Raw genomic sequence first — 20,984 nt, 5'->3', positions numbered from 1 at the left:
TTCACCCAAAAATGAATATTTGCTGCCAATCCATATGTCTTTTGCTGTTGCCTTTCAGACACAATTTCAGAAATGCGTGGTATCACCTTGGCAAGTACAACTCTCATAAAGGTTTCTCAACAGATTATGTTCCTTTTTTTTGTTTTTATCTCGACAATCCTCAAAAAGGATTTCTCACAAAGATATGTTGTTTCAAACAGTTTGTGATAAATTATTTTCTGCAGCTTTTCCCAGCATGATATTCACCATCTTTAACGCAGCTGGTTTTGCAAATGTTTTCACCAATGGTGTGGCTTTGTCCTGCTTTGTGATGAGGTAAGCAGCTTCGTACGATGCTGTGGGGATTGGTTTGTCGAGAGGTATAAAGCCGAGAACAGGTAGAGTAGCCTTATCATCAAATCGAGCTCTCTTCACCTTGAATTCAGCAAGTGCTGTGTTCTTGTATTTCCCATCTCCGAGCAGCTTTTGGAAGTGTTCCTTCAGTTTGCTGTTGCTAGACAAAAATGGATCATATTCGTAGTGCAAATCATGTATTGAGGACACTGACTCCCATCACGTTCCTTCATACTCGTAAATCTATATTACGTATTCGTCGGACCACTCTCTTTTTTGAAGATTTTTCGGTCCGCTTTACAAGGGTGAACGGTTGATTTTCAGTGGTGAACGTGGAATATTTAAACAGGGCAAATGCTACAGCATAGATTAAATCTTGCAAGAATATCGTCCAATGGACTGTCTGACCATTATTTTCTTCAAACAAACATTGGGAAAAATAAAAGGAAAAGGAAAAACTCTAGACGGAAAGTCAATGCCGACCTATTCATAAAGGAAGGAGTATAATGGAGTATAAAATGCACGGTGCAAGAATGAGAGAAAAATTTTGAACTATACAATTAAGTCAAACAATTTAAACCTCCTTAAATATTTTTAAAATAATAACGGATGAAGATAATGAACGAGATTATAATATACCATGAAACGGTTACATCGACAGAAAATAAATTATGTTCACAAGTCTTGATGTTCTTAACTCGCATGTATACGTGGTGATGTGTTTGAAAAAAAAAATGAAAAAAAATGCATGTGTTCTTTATCATGATTAGAAGAAGAAGTTTTTCCTCTCTTTCCTTGACGCAAAGGTGTCAATCAAACTGTCCATGTCTTCATGGAGCACCTTGTCCACCATCACCCTGTCCATGTTCAAGAGGGTGAGGGAGGAGAGCCTCTCCTGGTCCATGGTGGTCCTCATGTGGTTCTTGAGCCTTCTGAGACAGGAGAATGACCGCTCCGCCTCACAGCTGCTGATGGGCATTGAGGCCAGGATAACGATCACCTTGTATAGCTCCGGCATCAGGCGGAACACTCCCGAGCTTATTAACTCCGCAGCAATTTGTGACGAAACCATGTCTTCTGTGTCAATATCTGCCTAGAGAAACATAAATTTTAAACATATAATGCAAAATGAAACATTATAATATTAACCTTGAATTGCTGGAAGATTGCATGGTCTGACTGGAGCTGCTCGAGTTCAAGTCTGTAGTGCTTGGCGACACGCTCAATGACACAGGTCTCCACTTCACTGTCATTGACGATTGCAATGAGATCCATTGTGATGTTTGTATCGTCGGTGGCAAATCTGCTCTCAAGCTCTAATACAATCTTATTGATTGCAACATCGAAATGTGTTTCACGGAAGTAGGATTCAGTTGTTCCTTTCCACTTTATTCTCCTTGGAATCTTCGCCTCCTTGAATTCCAAATCAATTGAGTCCTCCTGGTCAAATACTGATTTCATCTCAGACGACTTCAACTCAGCAAGTTTCCAGATTGATTCAAAGATTTTCTCATTCTTAAGATCTTCAAGAGTCCTAATCACTAGGTTGACGTGTTTCCGGGCCTTTGTTAGGTCAACCTTTCTGCCTTGAAGTTCATCTGACAAGCTAGATGTGTGTCTGAGGAGTGTCTTCAACAGTTCAATGCCGAAAACAAATTCGTGACTAAAGATGCTGTTGAGCAGAGAAGTTGCTGTTGAACTCGACAATGTATCTTTATCTTTTCTCATTATTATGAGGGTCTTCATGATTCTGACCATCCCTAGAGATACAGCGTGTACAGCATCGTAGCGGAGACTCCAGCGGGTAGCAGACTGGTTCTTCAGGGTCATCACCTTGGCATGCTCCTCATCTTTACTTGTTATCTTCACCGACTTGTAGATTGCTGACCTCTTTGGTGACCCTTCAATGAAGTTGTATAAAATTTGTACTGTCCCCATTGTATTTCTCAACAGGGTTATATCTGAGAGAAGATCCTTGACTACAAGATTGAGGACATGGGCGTAGCAGTGGATGTAGACACACAGTGGGGCTGCTTCCTTCCACCTGGCGGCAAGACCCTTCTTGATGCCGGATATGTTGGAGGCACCGTCCGCGGCCAGGGAGACAGTGCGGGCGGGGTTAAGGCCGAGATCCTTGACAGCCTCGTGAAGCTTCTCAAACAAATATTTGCCGTCAGTCTGGGTAACTTTTACAAACTTGAGGAAGCTCTCTTTCTTGATGCCTTCACTCGTCAGATATCCCAGTGACAGACTGAACTGCTCCGTGTTTGACATATCTGATGTCTCATCAACAATCACAGAGAACCAGTAGTCATCATCGCCGGCACAAGTCTTGACATCTTCAATTATATTTTCCGTCACTTTGGATGCTATAATCTCTATCAGCTCATTTTGGATGTCAGGTGAAGTCCATTTGGCAAAACCTGCCCCAGCTGAACCAAATTTTTTGACTTCGGCCTCCAGTTTATCTTTGAGAATATGATTGTCGTGTGAACGCAGGGACAAAAGCTCCAAGAAGTTTCCTCGATTGTTTTCATTAGATTCCGTCAACTTTTCTCTTGTTTCGGAATCGCCCCTAAAAGCCAATCCTTGCTTTGCGAGGAACCCAACAGTTTGGAAAAGATACCTCAAATAAGCTCGCCACTTCACGACTTCCTCAGCATGTTGAGACTGAACATGGCCGAGAACCGAGGTATTCTTTCTCTTTGATGTGAGGAAATTGATCCACTTTTCCATCGACAGTTTGTGTTTTTTGTTGTTAGAATGAACTTTCAACGAGGAACTGTTTTTCCATGTTTTGAACTCAAATTTCCCAAGGTTGGAAATGGAAAATTTGGAACAGGCGAAACACTTGGCTGACTTTTCAACCTCGTCATATTCTAGCCACGGGAACTTACGGAACCAATCATATTGAAAGTCTCTGGAGTATTTGTCATCTATCTGAGGACTGTATGTTTGTAACTTGGGCTGTAGAGGATGATCTCTCTCGACTTTAGGCACAGTTTCCCGCTCAGTCTCCACTCTGGTTCTGGTCTGGATGTCCTTCCGCTTTGGCTCCCGCCCGGTAAGTATCGGGTCACCCAGCTGGCTCGTGAAGACGACAGGGTACTCTGGGCCTCCGTCCACAAACTCCATCTCCTCAGTCTTGCTCTTCTCACCTCCCTGGACATTGTCGCTAGTCTCAGAGTCCTCTGCAGAGGGAATATTGTTGTTGTTGACTACAGAGAGCTGCTCGGGAGAGAAGATTGGTCCGATATCGAGATTAGGAAGTCTTATTCCATGAGAAATCCGTCCGCTGGGGTAATTTGATGAGTCGCCATTATTTTCTGTGTCTGCAGTAACTTTCTCTTCAGCAGAAACGGACTTTTCAGATCTTGGTTCAGGCAGTAAGGCCTCAACTGGAGCAGGGTCATCGGGACAGGAGGAGGCAGTGACTGAGGATGAGGATGTAGCAGAGGAAGTTTTCTTAACAGCAAAGTTCAATGTTTTCTGCTTCTTATGATCAATTTTCACTTGATACTTGCAGCTGGGGTCATTCTTATGGAGTTTAACTTTGTGATCATTAAAGTTGTCCTTCTGTATTTCCTTCTGACAGATAGAACAAATCACCAACTCTCTGTTAAAATGCGTTTTCCGCTTCCCGTGATACATTTCTGATAATTAATAAATTACTGCAACAATCCACTCTAAAAAGTACATAACTATTATTTATGTCCCTTTTAAGCAGTAATAATTTAATTTATCTTGTATTCAATGAAACAAATTCTCACGCTCTTAAATATTTCAAGAGTACTCCATACGAAAAATGTTGTGTGCGTCTTTTTTTTTTTTTTTTTTGGCTGTAAAGTACTTCACATTTGCAACCAGTAACGTTAAACGTAATATCTAACTCAAATATCCACTCAATGTGAAGTACTTTAAATCCATACGAAAAATGTTGTGTGCGTCTTTGTTTTTTATTTTTGGCTGTAAAGTACTCTTGAAATAATTGCAGTAATTTATTAATTATCAGAAATGTATCACGGGAAGCGGAAAACGCGTTTTATATTCAAAGGTTCAATCATTTATATTTATAAAATGACAGGCAATATTTGAAAGAGATATTACGGTAAATTACAGGATTTGAATTCAAATTTCTGCGATGAATTGAGATACCCGAGAGTGTTAACTGTAGTTTAAAACCTCCGTTTTATCTATCTGACTTAATTTGGCCCCAATATTGTCTTAGAGATATAATTTATTAATTTACTAATTCTATAAATGTGCCGGTGAATTTTGGCTACTTTAAGTACAATTTGTGGTGCCTCCAAAGGATTAATCAGAATCATTTTTTCATTTAAATGAACTATAATTTGTTGGAAAATGTATTCCATGTTCAATTTTGAGAAAAATTATCTAGCTTCCTTTTGGGTGGGCGTGCTACAAATATGTAATTTTATTATAATGACTCAGTACTATTATGAGTTGGTCATAAGTTACATATATATAATAGATTTTAATAATTAACTATGACTTAATTCATCTATATTTACATACCTATATGATTGGTGGACGGTTGAGTAAGGGTTTTTTTTTTGGGGTCCGCTGAAGCGGACAAAGCGCAATACTGACTCACATACAACCAATGATCGACAAGCGGAGCGTAACATCAAAATAACGCGAATGAGCTGTATTTATTTTGTGTAACACATTTTTACTGAGTAACTAAATATTTGTAATCTAACACGGAGAAAATATTTTTTAATCTCACAGCAGGGCACCCCGATTGTTTTTTCATATTGGTATCCTCCACTCTGAGCGATGCAACAGTGTTGCGGCACACTCGCACTGAAAGTTGGTCGCCCGGTTGAAAGTCACGTCAGTGGAGGCAGAGGGCTTGCCGAACCCCTTAGAGTGTCTTAGCGAACCCTTGGGTTTCGATTGAACCCAAGTTAAAAACCCCTGATCTAGGAGGTATCATCCATAACTAAAATTGAGATAGCTAAGATTTAAGTGTGTCGAAATTTGTGTCTTGACTATAGAAATGAACGTACATATATATATTTGGGTGGAACTCCCGCCTTTGGCGTTCAACGGATTCCATATTAAGTTTTTTGTTTTTGTTATGCGTAATTTAAAAAAGTTATATCTATAAAACATATGTGATTGATCATATAACAAATATCTTAAGAATTAACAGCCTTACAGAACAGATTCACCATCTTCTAACAAGCAGTGACCCTTTACTATATCAACTTCGAAAATATAATTTTAAAGAAAATAAACAAAAGTTATCATCAGATACTAAATCAATATTTATAATGATAAAGTAAATTATGAATCTGATTAGATAAATTAAATTTATATTTTCGTTTATTTGCCCTATGTCAACAAATAAATTATATTTCAATTATTTTCATAATTTTAAAGATAAATGCTTTAAAAGATTATGAAATCAGTTGAAGTTAATATATTTTTGATACATAAGTTATATAAAACTTAAATTACAACTGAAATTGTAAAAATAAATATATAAGATCAATTTTTATAGTTTTGGCATCTTTTTTAGGGAAATAAACACTCTGCTTCCCCCCACCCCTGTCGACGCCCCAGAATAAGCACTCGATAGAGCCCAAACCTCTGCCTAAAATAATTTCTCCTAAAAATTAACATTCATTTCAATTATGTATCTGAACTTTAAATGTGACCTTGACGTCTCAAATTTCATGACCATTTACAATTTTCCTACAATGGTTTACCAAAATCGGTCTGTACTGCTGTTTACAAACAACCCAAGACAAAAATAAAACTCAAGGGGCTATTTTCCATTTGAAATTTATTTCTCTAAGCAATCACTTTTAGGTCATAAAGACAAAAATTCATTGATTTGGATGATGGAGGACAACCAGTCTACCTTCAATGGACGCCCTGACCTCCGTTTAACTTCGTTGGAGGAAATAATAATTCAATAAAATAATTGGATAATTATTTTTCAAGCCACATATAAACTTTAATAGTTTGATAAATATTTACGATTTCTAGCTATTAGCTCAATAATAGTTTTAAAGTGGTATCTTGCTGGTGTTAACAAATATGGAGATAGAGAGAAGCAAGGATTAACTGTATACTGTAAAGCAATTCATTTTTTTCAAATGATTTAATAAACGCATCATCAGTTCAACCGAAGCTACAAAATGAAAAGCGTATTATAGTACAGTTATTTAACATTCTTCTTTTGTTAAACGATTTCACTTAAAATTTCAATATTTTATAGGGTATAGAAGTATTATTTTCGAAAAATTCAATTTTTTGTTAATAGCTGTGGATTTTTGATTTTTCCCCCCAAAAAACTTAATATTTGAAATTTTTCTAATTATAATTTTTGGATTTTTAACTCCATGATGCTTGCATTTAGTTCTTCCACATAGCGTTACATGTAAAAGGTCATAAACAACCTTGGCCTCCAAAAAGCTCCAAACACTGTAGTCCAGAGGAGGTTTGAGATCAAGTGAGGATGGCATTAGAAGTACTTACTTTAAAAGAGGCAAAGTTATCCAACCATAACTTTTGAGCTTTGGAATGCTGGAGCTATTCAGAGCCCACAATAATTTCCCTCAGGCGACTTGGCTTTCAATTTCTACAATTACACCCTCCCCCAAACCTTATAGTAGGCTTCGAGTTCAACTTTTCCCCTGTGCTTGAAGAGATATGGGGTCATATTCTTGTAATCAGACGCATGATCTGAACAGCTGGATAATTTGGTCTGTAGTTCCCATAACCTCTTCGGAGGATCCTACAGTGAATTGGTCAGTCATGTGGTTTAAGACCTGGTCGATCTAAATATAGCACGTGAAAGCAAAATATCATTTGTCATCTGATTTTTTGTATCCCTAACCTAGATAATACTATAATTAAATAACTTTAACGCGGAAAAATGACATCCCGCACTCTTTATATTTAATAATCTATTTATCTAAAACATGAATTAACGTTTATTCATACAAATAATAAATTTTATAAGCCTCAAATAATACTTTTTTTTTTAAAGAACCATATCTTATTTCATAACAATGATTGTTAAAGCAGACATTGAACACCTTAAGAGTACATGAAATTACATATTATTTAATTTTATGTTAAATTTATGAAACAGACAAAGATTTTATTTTGTTTTCAAGCAACTTAATAAGATGAGTTTGTAGCATTATAGAATGAATATCACAAACTTATTATGCACCTACAATTTATCGAAGCGGTGAAAACTATTTTATAATAATAATTTTCATAGAGATTAGTCAATCACAACGGTCTCTATATACGTAAAATTTGAAGAATAAAATGTTTCTTTAAAATTTGAAATAATACAATAAGTAACAACTTTGATAAAGTTAATATTTTTTTGTTTTTTTAGTCAAAGAAAAAGTAATAATAACTTATAAAAGATTTGAATAGGATTCCATTGTTCGTTCATGGCAATTTTTGTGCTTCTTTGTAACAGTCTTAAATTTAGGTTGTTACTTTTTGAGGGATCATTGCACTAACTTTACCCGTAATTTTAGCACCAGAACCAAAGTCAGGGAAAGTCTTACAGTCCTCCAAGAGCTCAATGGTTCCATCTGAGAGAATATTTAAGGGATAAGCCAAAAGTTGGCCTGGTGTATCCTGAAGCACATCTCCTTTATACACTTGCCAGTTGTATAAAACCATTTCCTTGACTCGAGTTACACACTCTAGCGTGCCTGGATTTACAAAAATATCCTCCCTGGTTTTTAAATGTTCGTTCCAAAGTGACATTCTGAACATGTGAACATCTCCATATGGACTTTGTGGATTGTAAGCTGGCTGCCAGCATCCAACTGCAATTTCAGTGTCACGAGTACCAGCCATTGAACGTTGATTAATGTTGGCACTCCCAATCAGTATATATACATCGTCGACAATAAACATTTTGGAATGAACGTAAATCGGGAAACGTAGTGTCTTTCTAAATTTAGATGCCATTGTTTCTGTTGGAGGCTAAATAAATAGATAATTTTATTATACACCCATATGATCATATCGTAATACTGAATTACATCTAAGTTATCTAGATGAGGTCCAGGAAGCTCTCTTTTTCCTGGACACATGATAAGAAGCCAATCTGTTGGATGGGTTCCTAAATGATCGGGTAGTTGTGCATGTTGGAGAGCTTCACCAACACGACCATACATCATTTCAATTGTACGTGCTTGCCAATACAAAATTTCTTGAATTGGAGCTGAAGCCTATAGATTAAAATCAATAATCATTAGGAAATATTCATATACAAAGAGATAACAATTAATTAATCATCAAGGATAATTAAATAGGAAAAGTTAAATAGAATTAATTTAAAACATTTGCATACATGTAGAAAGCAATGAGCGGGAAGACTCATTAAAATAAGCACCCCTCTTAAGTATCTAAAAGAATGTAAAATTACTTTCATTCTAAAGGATAAAAATATGTCTTACTTATAAATGAAAGAGTATTATGAAATTTAAAAAAGTAAAAAATTACATTAATTTACGACATTCTAATATTAGAACAACACAATAAATGACTAAACAAACTTACAGGATCCCCCTCTGGAAACATGGGCATGACAATATAGGCACAAAATCTTTCACCAGCATAGATTTTATCAACTACTTTTTGAGCAATCTCTCTTGGAATAACATGATGGCAGTTAACATCATCATTTGACTTCCAGGCATATGCAGATCCAAGGAAATATTGATTCTCAAAGTATAAAAAGTTCTCAGCATTACGAATCATTTGAATATATGCTTGTGCAATGCTTGCCTCCACTAAGCGACCTTTTTTACTATTCATAACCTCTGTTCTTGAAGGGTCGAATTTTGCTGAATCCGATGTTATACTACGAAAGAGCTGACAGTTCCAAACTTTGGCAGGGTCCACATATGGAGCTGGAGCATTTATATTAATGTCCCTGGTATCAATGGGCTCAAGATCCCCATACTTTGTACCTTGTTGCATCCATCTTTCATAAAAATTGATAAAAACATCATGAGCAATTGGGCCCTCAACCTTACAATGGATATCATGCCAAGGTTCACGTGGACCTATAGAGAAAATAAAAGAGCCATTACAAGACAATTTCTTAAAGTAACTGAACACAGCGTTCAAAGTAAGATTAATACATTGCAATAACGTCAAACATTACTAACCCTGTGATGGTGGCACAGTTCCTGCATTCGAATTTCTAAAATCCTCGCTATGTTCATTAGTCAGAGTTGAGTACAATTCATGATCAGGTGTGTCCCAACGTCCTCCGGTTAAATCAAGTCCACCAACATAAGCGATTAGCCTATATTGCTCGAAATCGCAAATGATAGTTTTTTGATGATGAGTATATGCACCAGTCGCAAACTCGTTCTAACAATAAAAGATAAATTACCTAATAAAAAACGACAATAATTACAGATAACAAACCTGCAAAACATCAGTTAACTCATTGATAGACCCCAACTCTCTTGGAGCTAAGGCACAATTAACTTTTGTATTCTTGAAAAAGTTATAGGTCTCCATGTCATGAGTACCCATAACACCCTTCTGTCCAATAATATCTCCAGAAGTTTTTTCCGACCAAACCATCACATATACTTTAACTCCTTCTTCTGCCTTTCTGAGAAGCAAATCTCCTAAGGTTCCATTATAGATATCCTCCTTGTCAAATCCTCTGAAGAGCTCTAATTTATGCCATACTGCCCATCCAGTAATACAAATAATTTTTTGTGCACTGACAATGGAGTGAAACACATCCGTCCAACAAGATCTTGGCTCATACTTCACACCATCAGGACCCATTAAATTAGCAAAAACAGGCATGTCTTGATAGCAATGAGCATCTTGATAAAAAGTTACGTTACAATTACTTTGAAGAGGAAAATATGAATCCACCTCATAGGTTTTATTAATACAGATCTTTGATATGTAAACAACCCGGAATCTTAATTGCGCTTCACCCTGTGTTTAATCAATAATTGAATATGAAAATAGCAGTATGCTCTCTGTAAATAATTATCATCAATCTATAAATCACTATTTAAAAAAAGTATAATACACTAACATAAGGCTAATTGGGATTTGCTTAGTCACACACAGAAAAAATTAAAAGAAAAAATTGTGGTGAAATATAAAGTATATCAACAAGTTGAAATGTTATTGGGGGAATTGATAAATTTTTCAGATGATGTGACACAGACACATGCAATATGCATTTGCCATTCATCAATGCTTAATTCAAATGTTTATCAAGTGATACGTAGAGTTGAATAGAAAATGTGATCTCAGAAAAACCCCCAATGATCAATAACTTTAAAATAATTGCTTGCCAAACATGAGCCTAGTGAATAAAGGAGTTCCTGCTAGGATCATATTCGCTGTGATTAAATTGCCTGTGGATTTCCATTCTTCTTCATAATGGGGAACCAACCCTCTCGTGTGTCTCCATTAAGGAGTTCTCTCGTAGACAGACGCACTTCCCCAATGAACTCAGAGTAGGCATGATCCTTGTCCCGGATCTCAAAGACAAGCTCTTCAGCAAAATGACACACCTCCACACGATATGATTCATTCCATACGGGGAAAAGCGAATTGAGGATAACAGACGTCTTGGCTAGTTTGGCCTTTCCAAGCTTCACGTCCACGAATGCGTCCGTTAAATCCTTGTTGTCCACAACTTTTGCGAGCCATCCCTCCATGTCAGGGAGATCTGTGGCTTCAAATATATCGAGGAGGATGTAGCCATGAAGGAAAGTTGATGTAGCGTAGGGATCTTCCATCTTTATATGAGACATTACATTCTTCGCTTTCTTCTTTAGAAAATTCATTTTTCTTCCTCAGCTTCTGCCTTATTTTTATTCTTCTTCTTCCTCCTATTTACTTAATAACAACGTCGTTCACTCAGAGGCTCACTTCTCTCTTACTGTGTACAACAAACTGAAAAATAGACTACTAGCGAGAGATTCATGCAGTGAAGGTGAACCTTCTTTTTATTTAAGATAAAAATACGATAAATAAACAGCTCGTCGTTGTCACTTATTTATATATTTTTATGTTTGGCTTGTTAGGTGCAACAGCTGCTACAGGTCTTTTTAATTATATACTACGTGAATTATAGCTAGTTCCGGCGGTTTTATTTAGAACATTTGATGCTGTAGTTTTACCAAACGGACTCTAGGGTTTTACCCAGCTAATTCAGCCTGCATGTCCAGGAATTATTTGAACAATTTCGTCATTTAACTAAAACTCTTCACAATAAACAATGCAGCCAATGACTGACTTAGGTTGATAAGAAAATATATTATCAAATGAATGAAAATATTATACCTATGTTAATGTTATATATATATATATATAGACATTTATTTTTATCAATTGATAAAGTAAAACATGATTTATTTAGCAGTATGTGACGAATTCAACTCGAATTTTATAGCTAATTATTTATTATTAAATTGCTTAATTCCCCATCAATGATGTCTACTACATAGAGTTTACTGTTTCAGTCCTGGGGTAGCTTTGAATTACATTTATCTTGTACAAGTTGTAACCTGTATAACCAGACTGTACATGTTGCGATTTCTACGTTTCATAGCACTTTATTTAACTACAGCATTAATAATTTCAATAATTATCATCTATACATTCATATTATAATTTTTTTTATCTATTAAAATTCTGCATTACGAGTAATATGTATATGTAGCTGAGGCCCACAATCTGTGAGTATTTTAACATTAATCTGTAATACCACATAATACTTATCAATTAATTATTTTCATCAAAATAGTCTCAATTGATACCTGTAATATATGCACTATCCATGGAATAATATTAAATTATATTATTATCCTCATAACAGCTAATAAAAATTATTTATTGTATTTTTAGGTTGCAACTTGTACAATTAGTTTATACAAGGTATTACATGTACACAGATATTTATGCATTTATGAGGTTTAAAATTTTTCTACTCTCTAGTACAATATATTATGAACAGGGTAGAAATATCTTTATGGATACATACGCGGCTGCTGAAAAGCTGAGACTCTACTGCGGTTGCCGATTCACATGCACTTTCGTATCGATGTGGATATTCATATTATAAAAACACGCCTAAATTGTTTATATATTATGATTTACGATTTTATGTCATATCTGTAAATTATGCAGACAAATGTGGCACTCGTACAATATTAGTATTACTATAATAATTTATAAATGTTGCTCTATACATAGATTATGTCTATAATAATAACGCTATGTTTCATAGTCTGTTTAACTGAATATCCCATTTATAAATGATAATATACTATTGTTATTTATATAAAGGTACAATTTGACAACTTAAAATATTATTTGTTGTTGTGAATCAATCAATACAAAGAACGGTTACGTTTACTAAAATCTACTATCCCCACTTTTTCTTTCTAATTATTCTTGGAGCAAATGGTCACAAGTTTAACCTGGAGTATGTGCGTTCATAAATGACGGAGAGTAACACACTGAGGATCGAAAAATGAGCCATTCCTGCCTATGTCCTTCCTAGATCCTGAGTGGGTTTGGGGTTTATTTCCTTCGTCTCATTGCTGCTCGTAGCTAACTTAATGAAACGTCTGCACTATCTAAATCACTCTCCTAGCTACAAAACATTTTTCAAATTGTCAAATTGGGCAAGTTTACTACCACCGCTTTCTCTTTCTAATTATTCTTCCTTTCTTTCTCTCTTTCTATACCAAGAACTCCTTTTCCATAGACTCAATTAGATATTAAATATGCTGTAACATAGAAAAGTATAGATATATGAAATTAATTAATTAGATACAACAAATGTTTAATTTTCTTATTTTAATTTGAATGAGTATGAATTAATGAAGTAGCTAAGAATGAATAATACTAATTAATATATTTTCAATATAAACCCAAAATATTTTTTAAAGACCACTTCGACCACCCTGATTTAAATAAAATTACAATTTTTGATATATATATTAAAGTTATATTTATATTCAATAAGTAAATTAAGATAGATGTTTAAAATATATATCAATTATAACAAGCAGATTTTTTCTATAATATCCTCTTCCGATAAACATCCAATATAGTTTACCTATTGAGACAAAAAAATATATAATCTTTGAAAGCAATAATATGATTTATTCTTACCTTTTAATTATCCAGTATTCAACTCCTTATTTTTTTTGTCTGATTATCAGAGGTTCAGAGAAACAATAGTTACTAATCCGTGTTTTCTTTTCAATCACTTTACTCGTACAGACACTTATAGTGGATATATCTCAATAATATGATCAAAAACTTTACCCTTTGGTAATTTCTTTCGCCATATATACTTTGGGAGATAGGTGGGAAAGAGATCTCTTGAAGGGTTGAAAACACCTAGCTTACGCATCATGCCCTTGACTCGACTCCACAAAGACTCGAGTCAAGGGGTCCACATAATATCTCTTATGCTCCATAGTAAAGTGTTGATTTATGTATTTTGGACGACCGCGACTATATAATATATGTATACATATATTTTTTAATGTTCCTTTAATTAGTAGGATGGAGCTGCACTGATTAAGTATACGTGAACATTATACCATCTGACCAAGGAACTGTCTTTAAGGGTTTTTTTAATATAAAAGACAATATATATATTTTTGATGATCTTTGAAAAAGGGACATGTAAAAAAAAATATAACATTAATTTCTTTCAATTCATTTTTTAAATACATATTTCTTGTGTACAAGTTATGATTTTGTATAAAGTTTAATCAAAAAATTAGTTGAAAATTTTAAATGAAGGATTTACAAAACTTGGGGTTAGGTAATTGTAATAATTGACTATTCCATAGATATTCTATATATTAATTATGTAATTTTGACCATTTTAATAAATAATTACTCAAGTATAAATATTCTATGGCACAATATAAAGTTCAAATGCTCATTTTTATATTAATCATTATAATACCATGTAATTATAATAGATCAAATGAACAATGTTGGAATTAAATAATGCATTTTAAGACAAAAAAAGTACCACTGGTACCATTTGTTTTAACATGTAGCAATTTTACAAACATAACAGTTTGTACACAAATATATTTTCTTACTTTAACAAAAAAAATATTATATGTTGTTCAATATTTCCAATTTTGACAAAATAACTCCATTTTTCGGCCACACACTTTTACACAAAAAAATTAAATATTGACAATTTTTTTTGTCAAGGATGGGGATGTACTCTCCTTAGTCTAGGACCTAAACTCGAGTCATTATTTGTAATTGATTAGTTATTTTTATATATTATTAACTATAAGTTTGTAAAATGTTTGAAGAACTTGAAATTTGACTAGTACATATTATATTAGTTGTACCTCTAAATAAGTGATTTGATACTTGGCTTGTAACTTTGGTGACTTACAAGAAAGTTATATGATATATAAAATTCAAATCATAAAATAGTATATGTTTCTAATATTTAGGAAAATAATTTATAAAAGTTACAAGTTTTATGACCTTAATAAATAAGTATATTCATATCAAATCTCTATATCCATGATACATGCATCAAAAGCTCTTCTATAACTTTTCATCAAGTATTTTTTTTTTAATTAGAATGATAAATCGAATAAATTCGAATATGTTCATAAATAAGTTAATATCCCTTGTTTATTTCAACATAACCATAGTAACGAGTGTTAAAATTAACGTCATAGGTTTTTTCGTATATTCTACTAATGATTTTCATTAGATAATTATTAAAGATAAATAATTTTTACCTTGAATTAAACTTCAAGGACTCGAAACACATAAATTAATGACTCTGTCCCACATGTGGTTTATACAGATTTGTAAATAATATGTACTATGAAGGATGTATGCAGTATTTTTGTTTGAGGGAGGAATCTAGCTCAAAATAATCATTTATTAACTTAATCAACAACACATAATTACACTCTATTAATATATATATTCAGGGGGAAGAGGGAGCTGAAGGATTCGTGGAGTTGGCACCACTTGACTCAAGATTTATCAAATGAACATGTATATTTTATGTATAAAATTATATATAAATTGGCCCTCTAGTATAAATTTCAAACTCTTAGCCCATCTATTATAAATTTCAAACTCCGCCTATGGGCTTAAGCCCATAAAAATTGGTGATCATTACTATTCGATAATACTAATGAATAATTTTTATAATAATAACTTTCAATGAATTTTCGCAACTTTTGATTCTAAATTCAATTCTACAAAACCTTACAATCTAAAGATTTTTTTTTTTTTTAAATTATCTCTATGGTACAAATCATAGATAACGAATGTTAGATGGGCCATCTACCAAAAGTTATTTATGAATGATAAGTTTAATTGACTGCAGTCCAGCCCATATTAATTTTTGTCAGTGCCAGGACAGGTCCCTATTGATCTTTTATTTTTACTATAACAGCTAAAATAACTAAATTATTCACTCCTGATCCCGCTCAGTTACTAATTTTGTGAGCTTTCTCTCACTCTCGCCCAATTAAAAATGAGTGGCGCTCATTTTTTCGCTCGCATAGTTGTATTTGAATTTAAAAATGAAAAGAAATAAGGTAGAAGAATAAATAATAACTTAAAAATAACTAAAAAACCCATTAAATGATCAACGGTAGCTGAGGACAGCAGTGTTGTATAAATCACAAGGTAACACATTTGTGCTTGATTAGATCTAATGTTTATTCTGTTATTAGATCTAATCAAGCACAAAATATATATATATATATATGTAATATAATATAATATATCTTTTCTTTTGTAATGGGTAACTTCGTATAAAACATTTTTCGTATAAGGAGATTTTGTATAATAACAATTTCGTATAAAACCATTTCGTATAAATTTATGAGGAAATGAGGTATAGACTTTATGAATTGCCATTTTGTACCCCGAATATTGGGAGTGTTTCCGGGTACCACCGATAATTATGTAACTACTCAGAGCCCCCTCAATTGTACCCTGAATATAGGGGATGTTTTTGGGTATTGCCGCGTCCCAAAACAGAATGCAACCCACCACCGATACTTAAGAAACAACTAAGAGCCCCTCACAACGCTTAAATTATACCCCTTATGTTGGGGGTGTTTTCGCCTACCACCAGGTTCCAAAATAGGATGACACCAACCCCAATACTTAAGAAACAACTAGGAATTGTATAAGAATTGAGAACTACTAAACTCTAAAAAATACTCCAACATTCAGGGTACACATTGGAGTGTGGTTGTGAGGGGCTTTTAGTTGTTCTTCAAGGATTGGCCGTGTTGGCACCCAGCTTTGCTCAAAGCATCCTCAATATTCGGAGTATAGTTGGGAGGTTGGGAGGGGCTCTTAGTAGTTTCTTCAAGTATCGGTGGTGGGTTACATCCTGTTATAGGACCTGGGGGTACCCGAAAACACCACCAACATTTGGGGTACAATTGGGGAGGGAGGTCCTAGTTGTTTTTTCAAGTATTTGTGGTAAGTTGGATCCCGTTTTGGAACCTGGTGGTGCTCAAAAGCACCCCCAACATACGGAGTAGAATTGGAGGGTTGTTAGGGGTTCTTAATAGTTTCTTCAAGTATCGGTGTTAAGTTGCAACCTGTTTTGGGATACCCGAAAACACCGTCAACATTTGGGGTATAATTTGGAGGGGGATCTTAATTGTTTTCAAGTATTGGCGGTAAGATGGACCCCGTTTTGGGACCTGGCGGTGCCCAAAAACACCCCAAACATTCGGGGAACTATTGGGGGGGGGTGTTGTCAGGGGATCTTAGTATTAACATAATTATCGGCATTACCTGAAAACACTCCCAACATTCGGGGTACAAAATGAAAATTCATAAAGTCAATGCCTCGTTTCTCATAAATTTATACGAAATTGTTGTTATATGAAATCTCCTTAGACGAAAACGTTTTATACGAATATGTTTTAGACGAAGTTACCGTACAAACTTTTCTTTTTCTCTCTCTTTGTTTTTATCTGTTTTTCTTCTTTTCTCTCTTTCTAGATGGGGCATACCAATAAATATGGATTTTTGTGATGAGATCAATTCAAAAATTAGGTTTATCCTTGAAATATTGTCGAGGCCTTATCTCAAATTGACAACGATATAGAGCGTTTTTGGAAAATCCCTTTTTTTAAGTGTTAGAGTTTATACTTTCTGCTATCAAATGCAATATTTTTAAGCTTTTTGAATCCATTCGTCTTGAACCTATGAGCCTCTAAACAAAAAGCCCCTGAAAAAAAACAGCTAACAATTTTACCGGATTTACATCACTGCTGATAAGTATAAATTGCTTGACGGCGCTGTTATCACGTTAACTGTAATATACCCCGCTATATTATATATATAATTATATTTACAGGTGTGCGCGTCTGAAACTGAACACTCCTTTAAATTTTACGCCATGTACATATTCGTGATTTTATTGAGTTGAAACCAGTTTATACTTCGAGGCAAGGCTCTTGACCAGTTATAAACAAAACTCCAGCAAAATCTAAATAGCAACAGTGAAACAACAACCAATAGTATGTAGAGACGTGGAGTCGCAATTTCGGAACTTTCCGCGCGGGGAAAAACTCCCGCTGAAATTGCCAAGGTTCTCAACTGCAGCCGCACCACCGTTTACAGCATGGCACCCAAAGGGACTCCTGAGGCGACCACAAGATCTAAGTCAAGGCCTCGAAGGTCGGACGAAATGGTTGCTGCCGTGAAAAAGTCTGTCGAGGACAAGAGAGGCAAGGTCACCGTCAGCGGCCTCTCCAGGGAGTTCAACGTCAGCAGAAGGGCCATGGACCGGCTACTTAAGAACAATCTTGGCCTTAAGGTCTACTAGAGAACTCCTCGTTAAGCCCTCTGTAGACAAGGAAAAACGCCTCGCAAGGTCGAAGATTCTTCTCAACAAGCCTAAGAAAACTCGCCTGATTGTTCGCCGCTTGACTTCGCAGTGTTTGGGGGTTGAAAGGGGATGCTGTCGGGGGCCCAATGCAAGTCCAAAGACAAGCTGAAGTCTGCCCTCAAGAATGCTTGGGCCAACCTCGACCAGAGCTTCATCGCCAAGTCATGCAGCAAGTTCGGTCCAGGCTGGAGTTGGTAGTGGAGAACATTGGGGGCTATATTGAATAGACATGTGTCTAAGTCTCTCATCTTTCATGTTAAATAAATTAATTCGTCGACCACTTTAAAAATTACAGAATCATTTAACTATTTTTAAAAATTTCGGAGTGTTCAGTTTTAGACGCGCACAAATGTATTTATTTTTGAAAATCCACAACTAAAAAAAGAGAATAATTTTTTATAGGTTATTTTAGCATAAATACCCCAACAACAGATGGTGTCATCTCGAGTGATAACAACCTCTTTAATAAAAACTTCGTTGCTCTATTGTACAAATATGCATATTTTAAAAAACCTGCTACAAAAGTTTTCAATATGAATGTTTCACATATTAGCTTAAATATATGGCATTAAATGAAATACATATTTGAAACAGGTATATGCACTTAACATTTATACTTATAAATTGTGTTTTTTATAAAATTTTGAGGGAGTATATTTTTTAGTTAACTGGTTTTTCTAAATTGAACACTTCGTTACCTCACTAACACAAAAATATTCACTGGATAAATATTATTTGAACATTGCAATGCATTTTGTTGTCCGTTGTCAATGAATTACTTATATGAATAAGTTTATTTTTGAAATATAAATGTGATTTATTTCGAGACAGAGGAGGGATTAAGGAACATTTGGGGGACTTGAAACCCTTAAAAAGGGTCATAATTTAATATTAAAATATTTAAAAATTGATTTATTTTTTATAAATTAGAAATTAACAATATTCCCTGGTGTCAATGTTTTTTTAAATTAAAGTGTATTTGTCTTATCTTAATTTTTTTTTTAAAAACATAATGTCCAAATGGTTAAAGTTTTTGTAAAAATTAAAAACCTTCCCTCCCTGAAAGAAAAATCCATGTATTTGTCCTAACAAGAGGTGTATATAATCATTACAATTAAAAGACAATAATTTTTTTTTTTTTTTAATTTTGGGATATTACCCAAAAATAAAAAAAATTAATTACACTTATCTTATAGTTAATTTAATCCTCAAATACATATTTAAGTATAAAGTGTACATTATATTAGTGCAGTGTCGTGCACTACAATTGTAACATACTTTGACCTCATCCAAATCCCGTGTGAGTGCATTGCAGCCGAGTCCCCCTCCTCACCTGCTCATACAAGAGGTTAAGCAACTGATAAAATAAATTTTCGTTTGTTTTCATTGAAAAAATCCGTCAAGACCTCTTGAAATTGACCATTAAGGAGATAAGGTTGGAGAGGTGCAGGAAGATCTAGAAAAGCTTGAAGTGGATGTCAACGCCATCCCTCAAATTATTCTCAGCTGAGAAAAGTTTTATTTGATTGGAAAACGAGAAAACAGACTGTTGGCTGGGACGGCAACTTCAAGTAAAAAAATTAGACCTCCTTTATCAGTAGTAGTAAGGACGACACCTTTGTCCACTTCTTAAACCAGGGGGGGGTGGAGAGAACACTGAAATAATCCTGGATGTGTTGAGGTTGGTGCTGACGCCTCGAGGGACGAGAAGGCAAATGGAAGGAAGGACACTGTGATCCCAAACGTGGACCTCTAGCTCCTTGACGTGAGCCCCTTGTATCTTTATGTCTACCAGGAATTGAAGAGGCATGCCTACACCACCTCACACAACTCAATGAAGTCCCTCCAGACCTAGTATTCCCTTGGAGAATTGAGCCAGTGATTGAAGCCAATTAATCGTTGCACTTTAAAGGGAATTATGATAAAATATGATTATTTTCAATACTTTATTTCGATTTGCACATAAAGAAAACACGTGGGCCAATCAGTAACGGTTATAGAGGTTATATAATATATTTATATTTGAACATTAATCAAAGGCATTAATAAATTTTGATTTTTGTTTATTTTGATAATTTTATTGTAGCCTTTACTTATACTTAATTTGTTTTTTTAGTAGGTGGGTATCTTAAGATTATATCCATCACTTTATGACCCCCTACTTTTTAAACTGGCTATAGTTATACAAGCAAAACAAAGAGGTAGAACTAATTATGTAAATACACATTTTTTTACGCTGGAAATACATATAATAGTATATGTGGCGTCATCTTTAACTTTCTACCCAGAATCTATAAATATCAGTATTTATGCACACAAGTCTTAGTGTGTGACTCATGAACATATTATAGCCTCGTATATACTATATATAATTTTTGTAAACACTGGTAGGCGGTGTTGTGTGAGTGTAGAAAGGTCATCTAATACATATTAGTAAATATATTGTTAGCTAGTCAGTGTAACAAAGAAAATGATACAACTCGGAAATCACGGTACATGATTCATTAATTTGAATTACTTTGAATAATTGATCAATTATAGCTTGAGCTTGTAAAACGGGTAAGAGAACCATCCGCCCCCAATCACTAACTAAAATCTTGTTATCAAATTTTCAAAAGGAAAAACGTTTTTAGCTAGTCTTTACACAATTTTGATATTAACAATATTCTACCATATATTCCTAATTTTGTACTTCCTC

General features: G+C 34.4%; 2 protein-coding genes and 1 long non-coding RNA gene across 4 annotated transcripts; 1 reads left to right on the top strand and 2 right to left on the bottom strand.

Annotated features, from left to right (window-relative positions):
- Positions 1-1,084: 1,084 nt before the first annotated feature.
- LOC139905759 (zinc finger MYM-type protein 1-like) lies at positions 1,085-4,848 on the bottom strand. 2 transcript variants are annotated; one of them, XM_071889429.1, is made up of 2 exons: positions 1,483-4,843; positions 1,085-1,426 (listed from the first exon to the last, which is right to left on the bottom strand). In XM_071889429.1, exons 1-2 carry the CDS (start codon positions 3,982-3,984, stop codon positions 1,100-1,102), a joined length of 2,829 nt encoding a protein of 942 aa, XP_071745530.1. In that variant the 5' UTR covers positions 3,985-4,843; the 3' UTR covers positions 1,085-1,099. The 2 variants fall into 2 exon arrangements, with proteins under 2 accessions (XP_071745530.1, XP_071745531.1); XM_071889430.1 differs by having other exon boundaries at positions 1,232-1,422; positions 1,483-4,848.
- A 2,414-nt stretch (positions 4,849-7,262) lies between these two features.
- On the bottom strand, positions 7,263-12,707 carry LOC121119381 (uncharacterized). The gene is made up of 7 exons (XM_040714034.2): positions 12,386-12,707; positions 10,752-11,295; positions 9,787-10,320; positions 9,522-9,729; positions 8,908-9,416; positions 8,388-8,576; positions 7,263-8,328 (listed from the first exon to the last, which is right to left on the bottom strand). Exons 2-7 carry the CDS (start codon positions 11,184-11,186, stop codon positions 7,819-7,821), a joined length of 2,385 nt encoding a protein of 794 aa, XP_040569968.1. The 5' UTR covers positions 11,187-11,295; positions 12,386-12,707; the 3' UTR covers positions 7,263-7,818.
- Positions 12,708-17,410: 4,703 nt separating this feature from the next.
- Positions 17,411-19,656, top strand: LOC139905755 (uncharacterized). Its single transcript, XR_011780794.1, has 2 exons — positions 17,411-17,673; positions 17,753-19,656. It is a non-coding gene; the product is annotated as an uncharacterized lncRNA (long non-coding RNA).
- The last annotated feature ends 1,328 nt before the right edge of the window (positions 19,657-20,984 follow it).

This window comes from Lepeophtheirus salmonis, chromosome 6, assembly GCF_016086655.4.
Source record: "Lepeophtheirus salmonis chromosome 6, UVic_Lsal_1.4, whole genome shotgun sequence".
Lineage (NCBI taxonomy): Eukaryota > Metazoa > Arthropoda > Copepoda > Siphonostomatoida > Caligidae > Lepeophtheirus > Lepeophtheirus salmonis.
The sequence above is the reverse complement of the archived record's forward strand: the minus strand, read 5'-3'. Positions and strand labels throughout refer to the sequence as shown.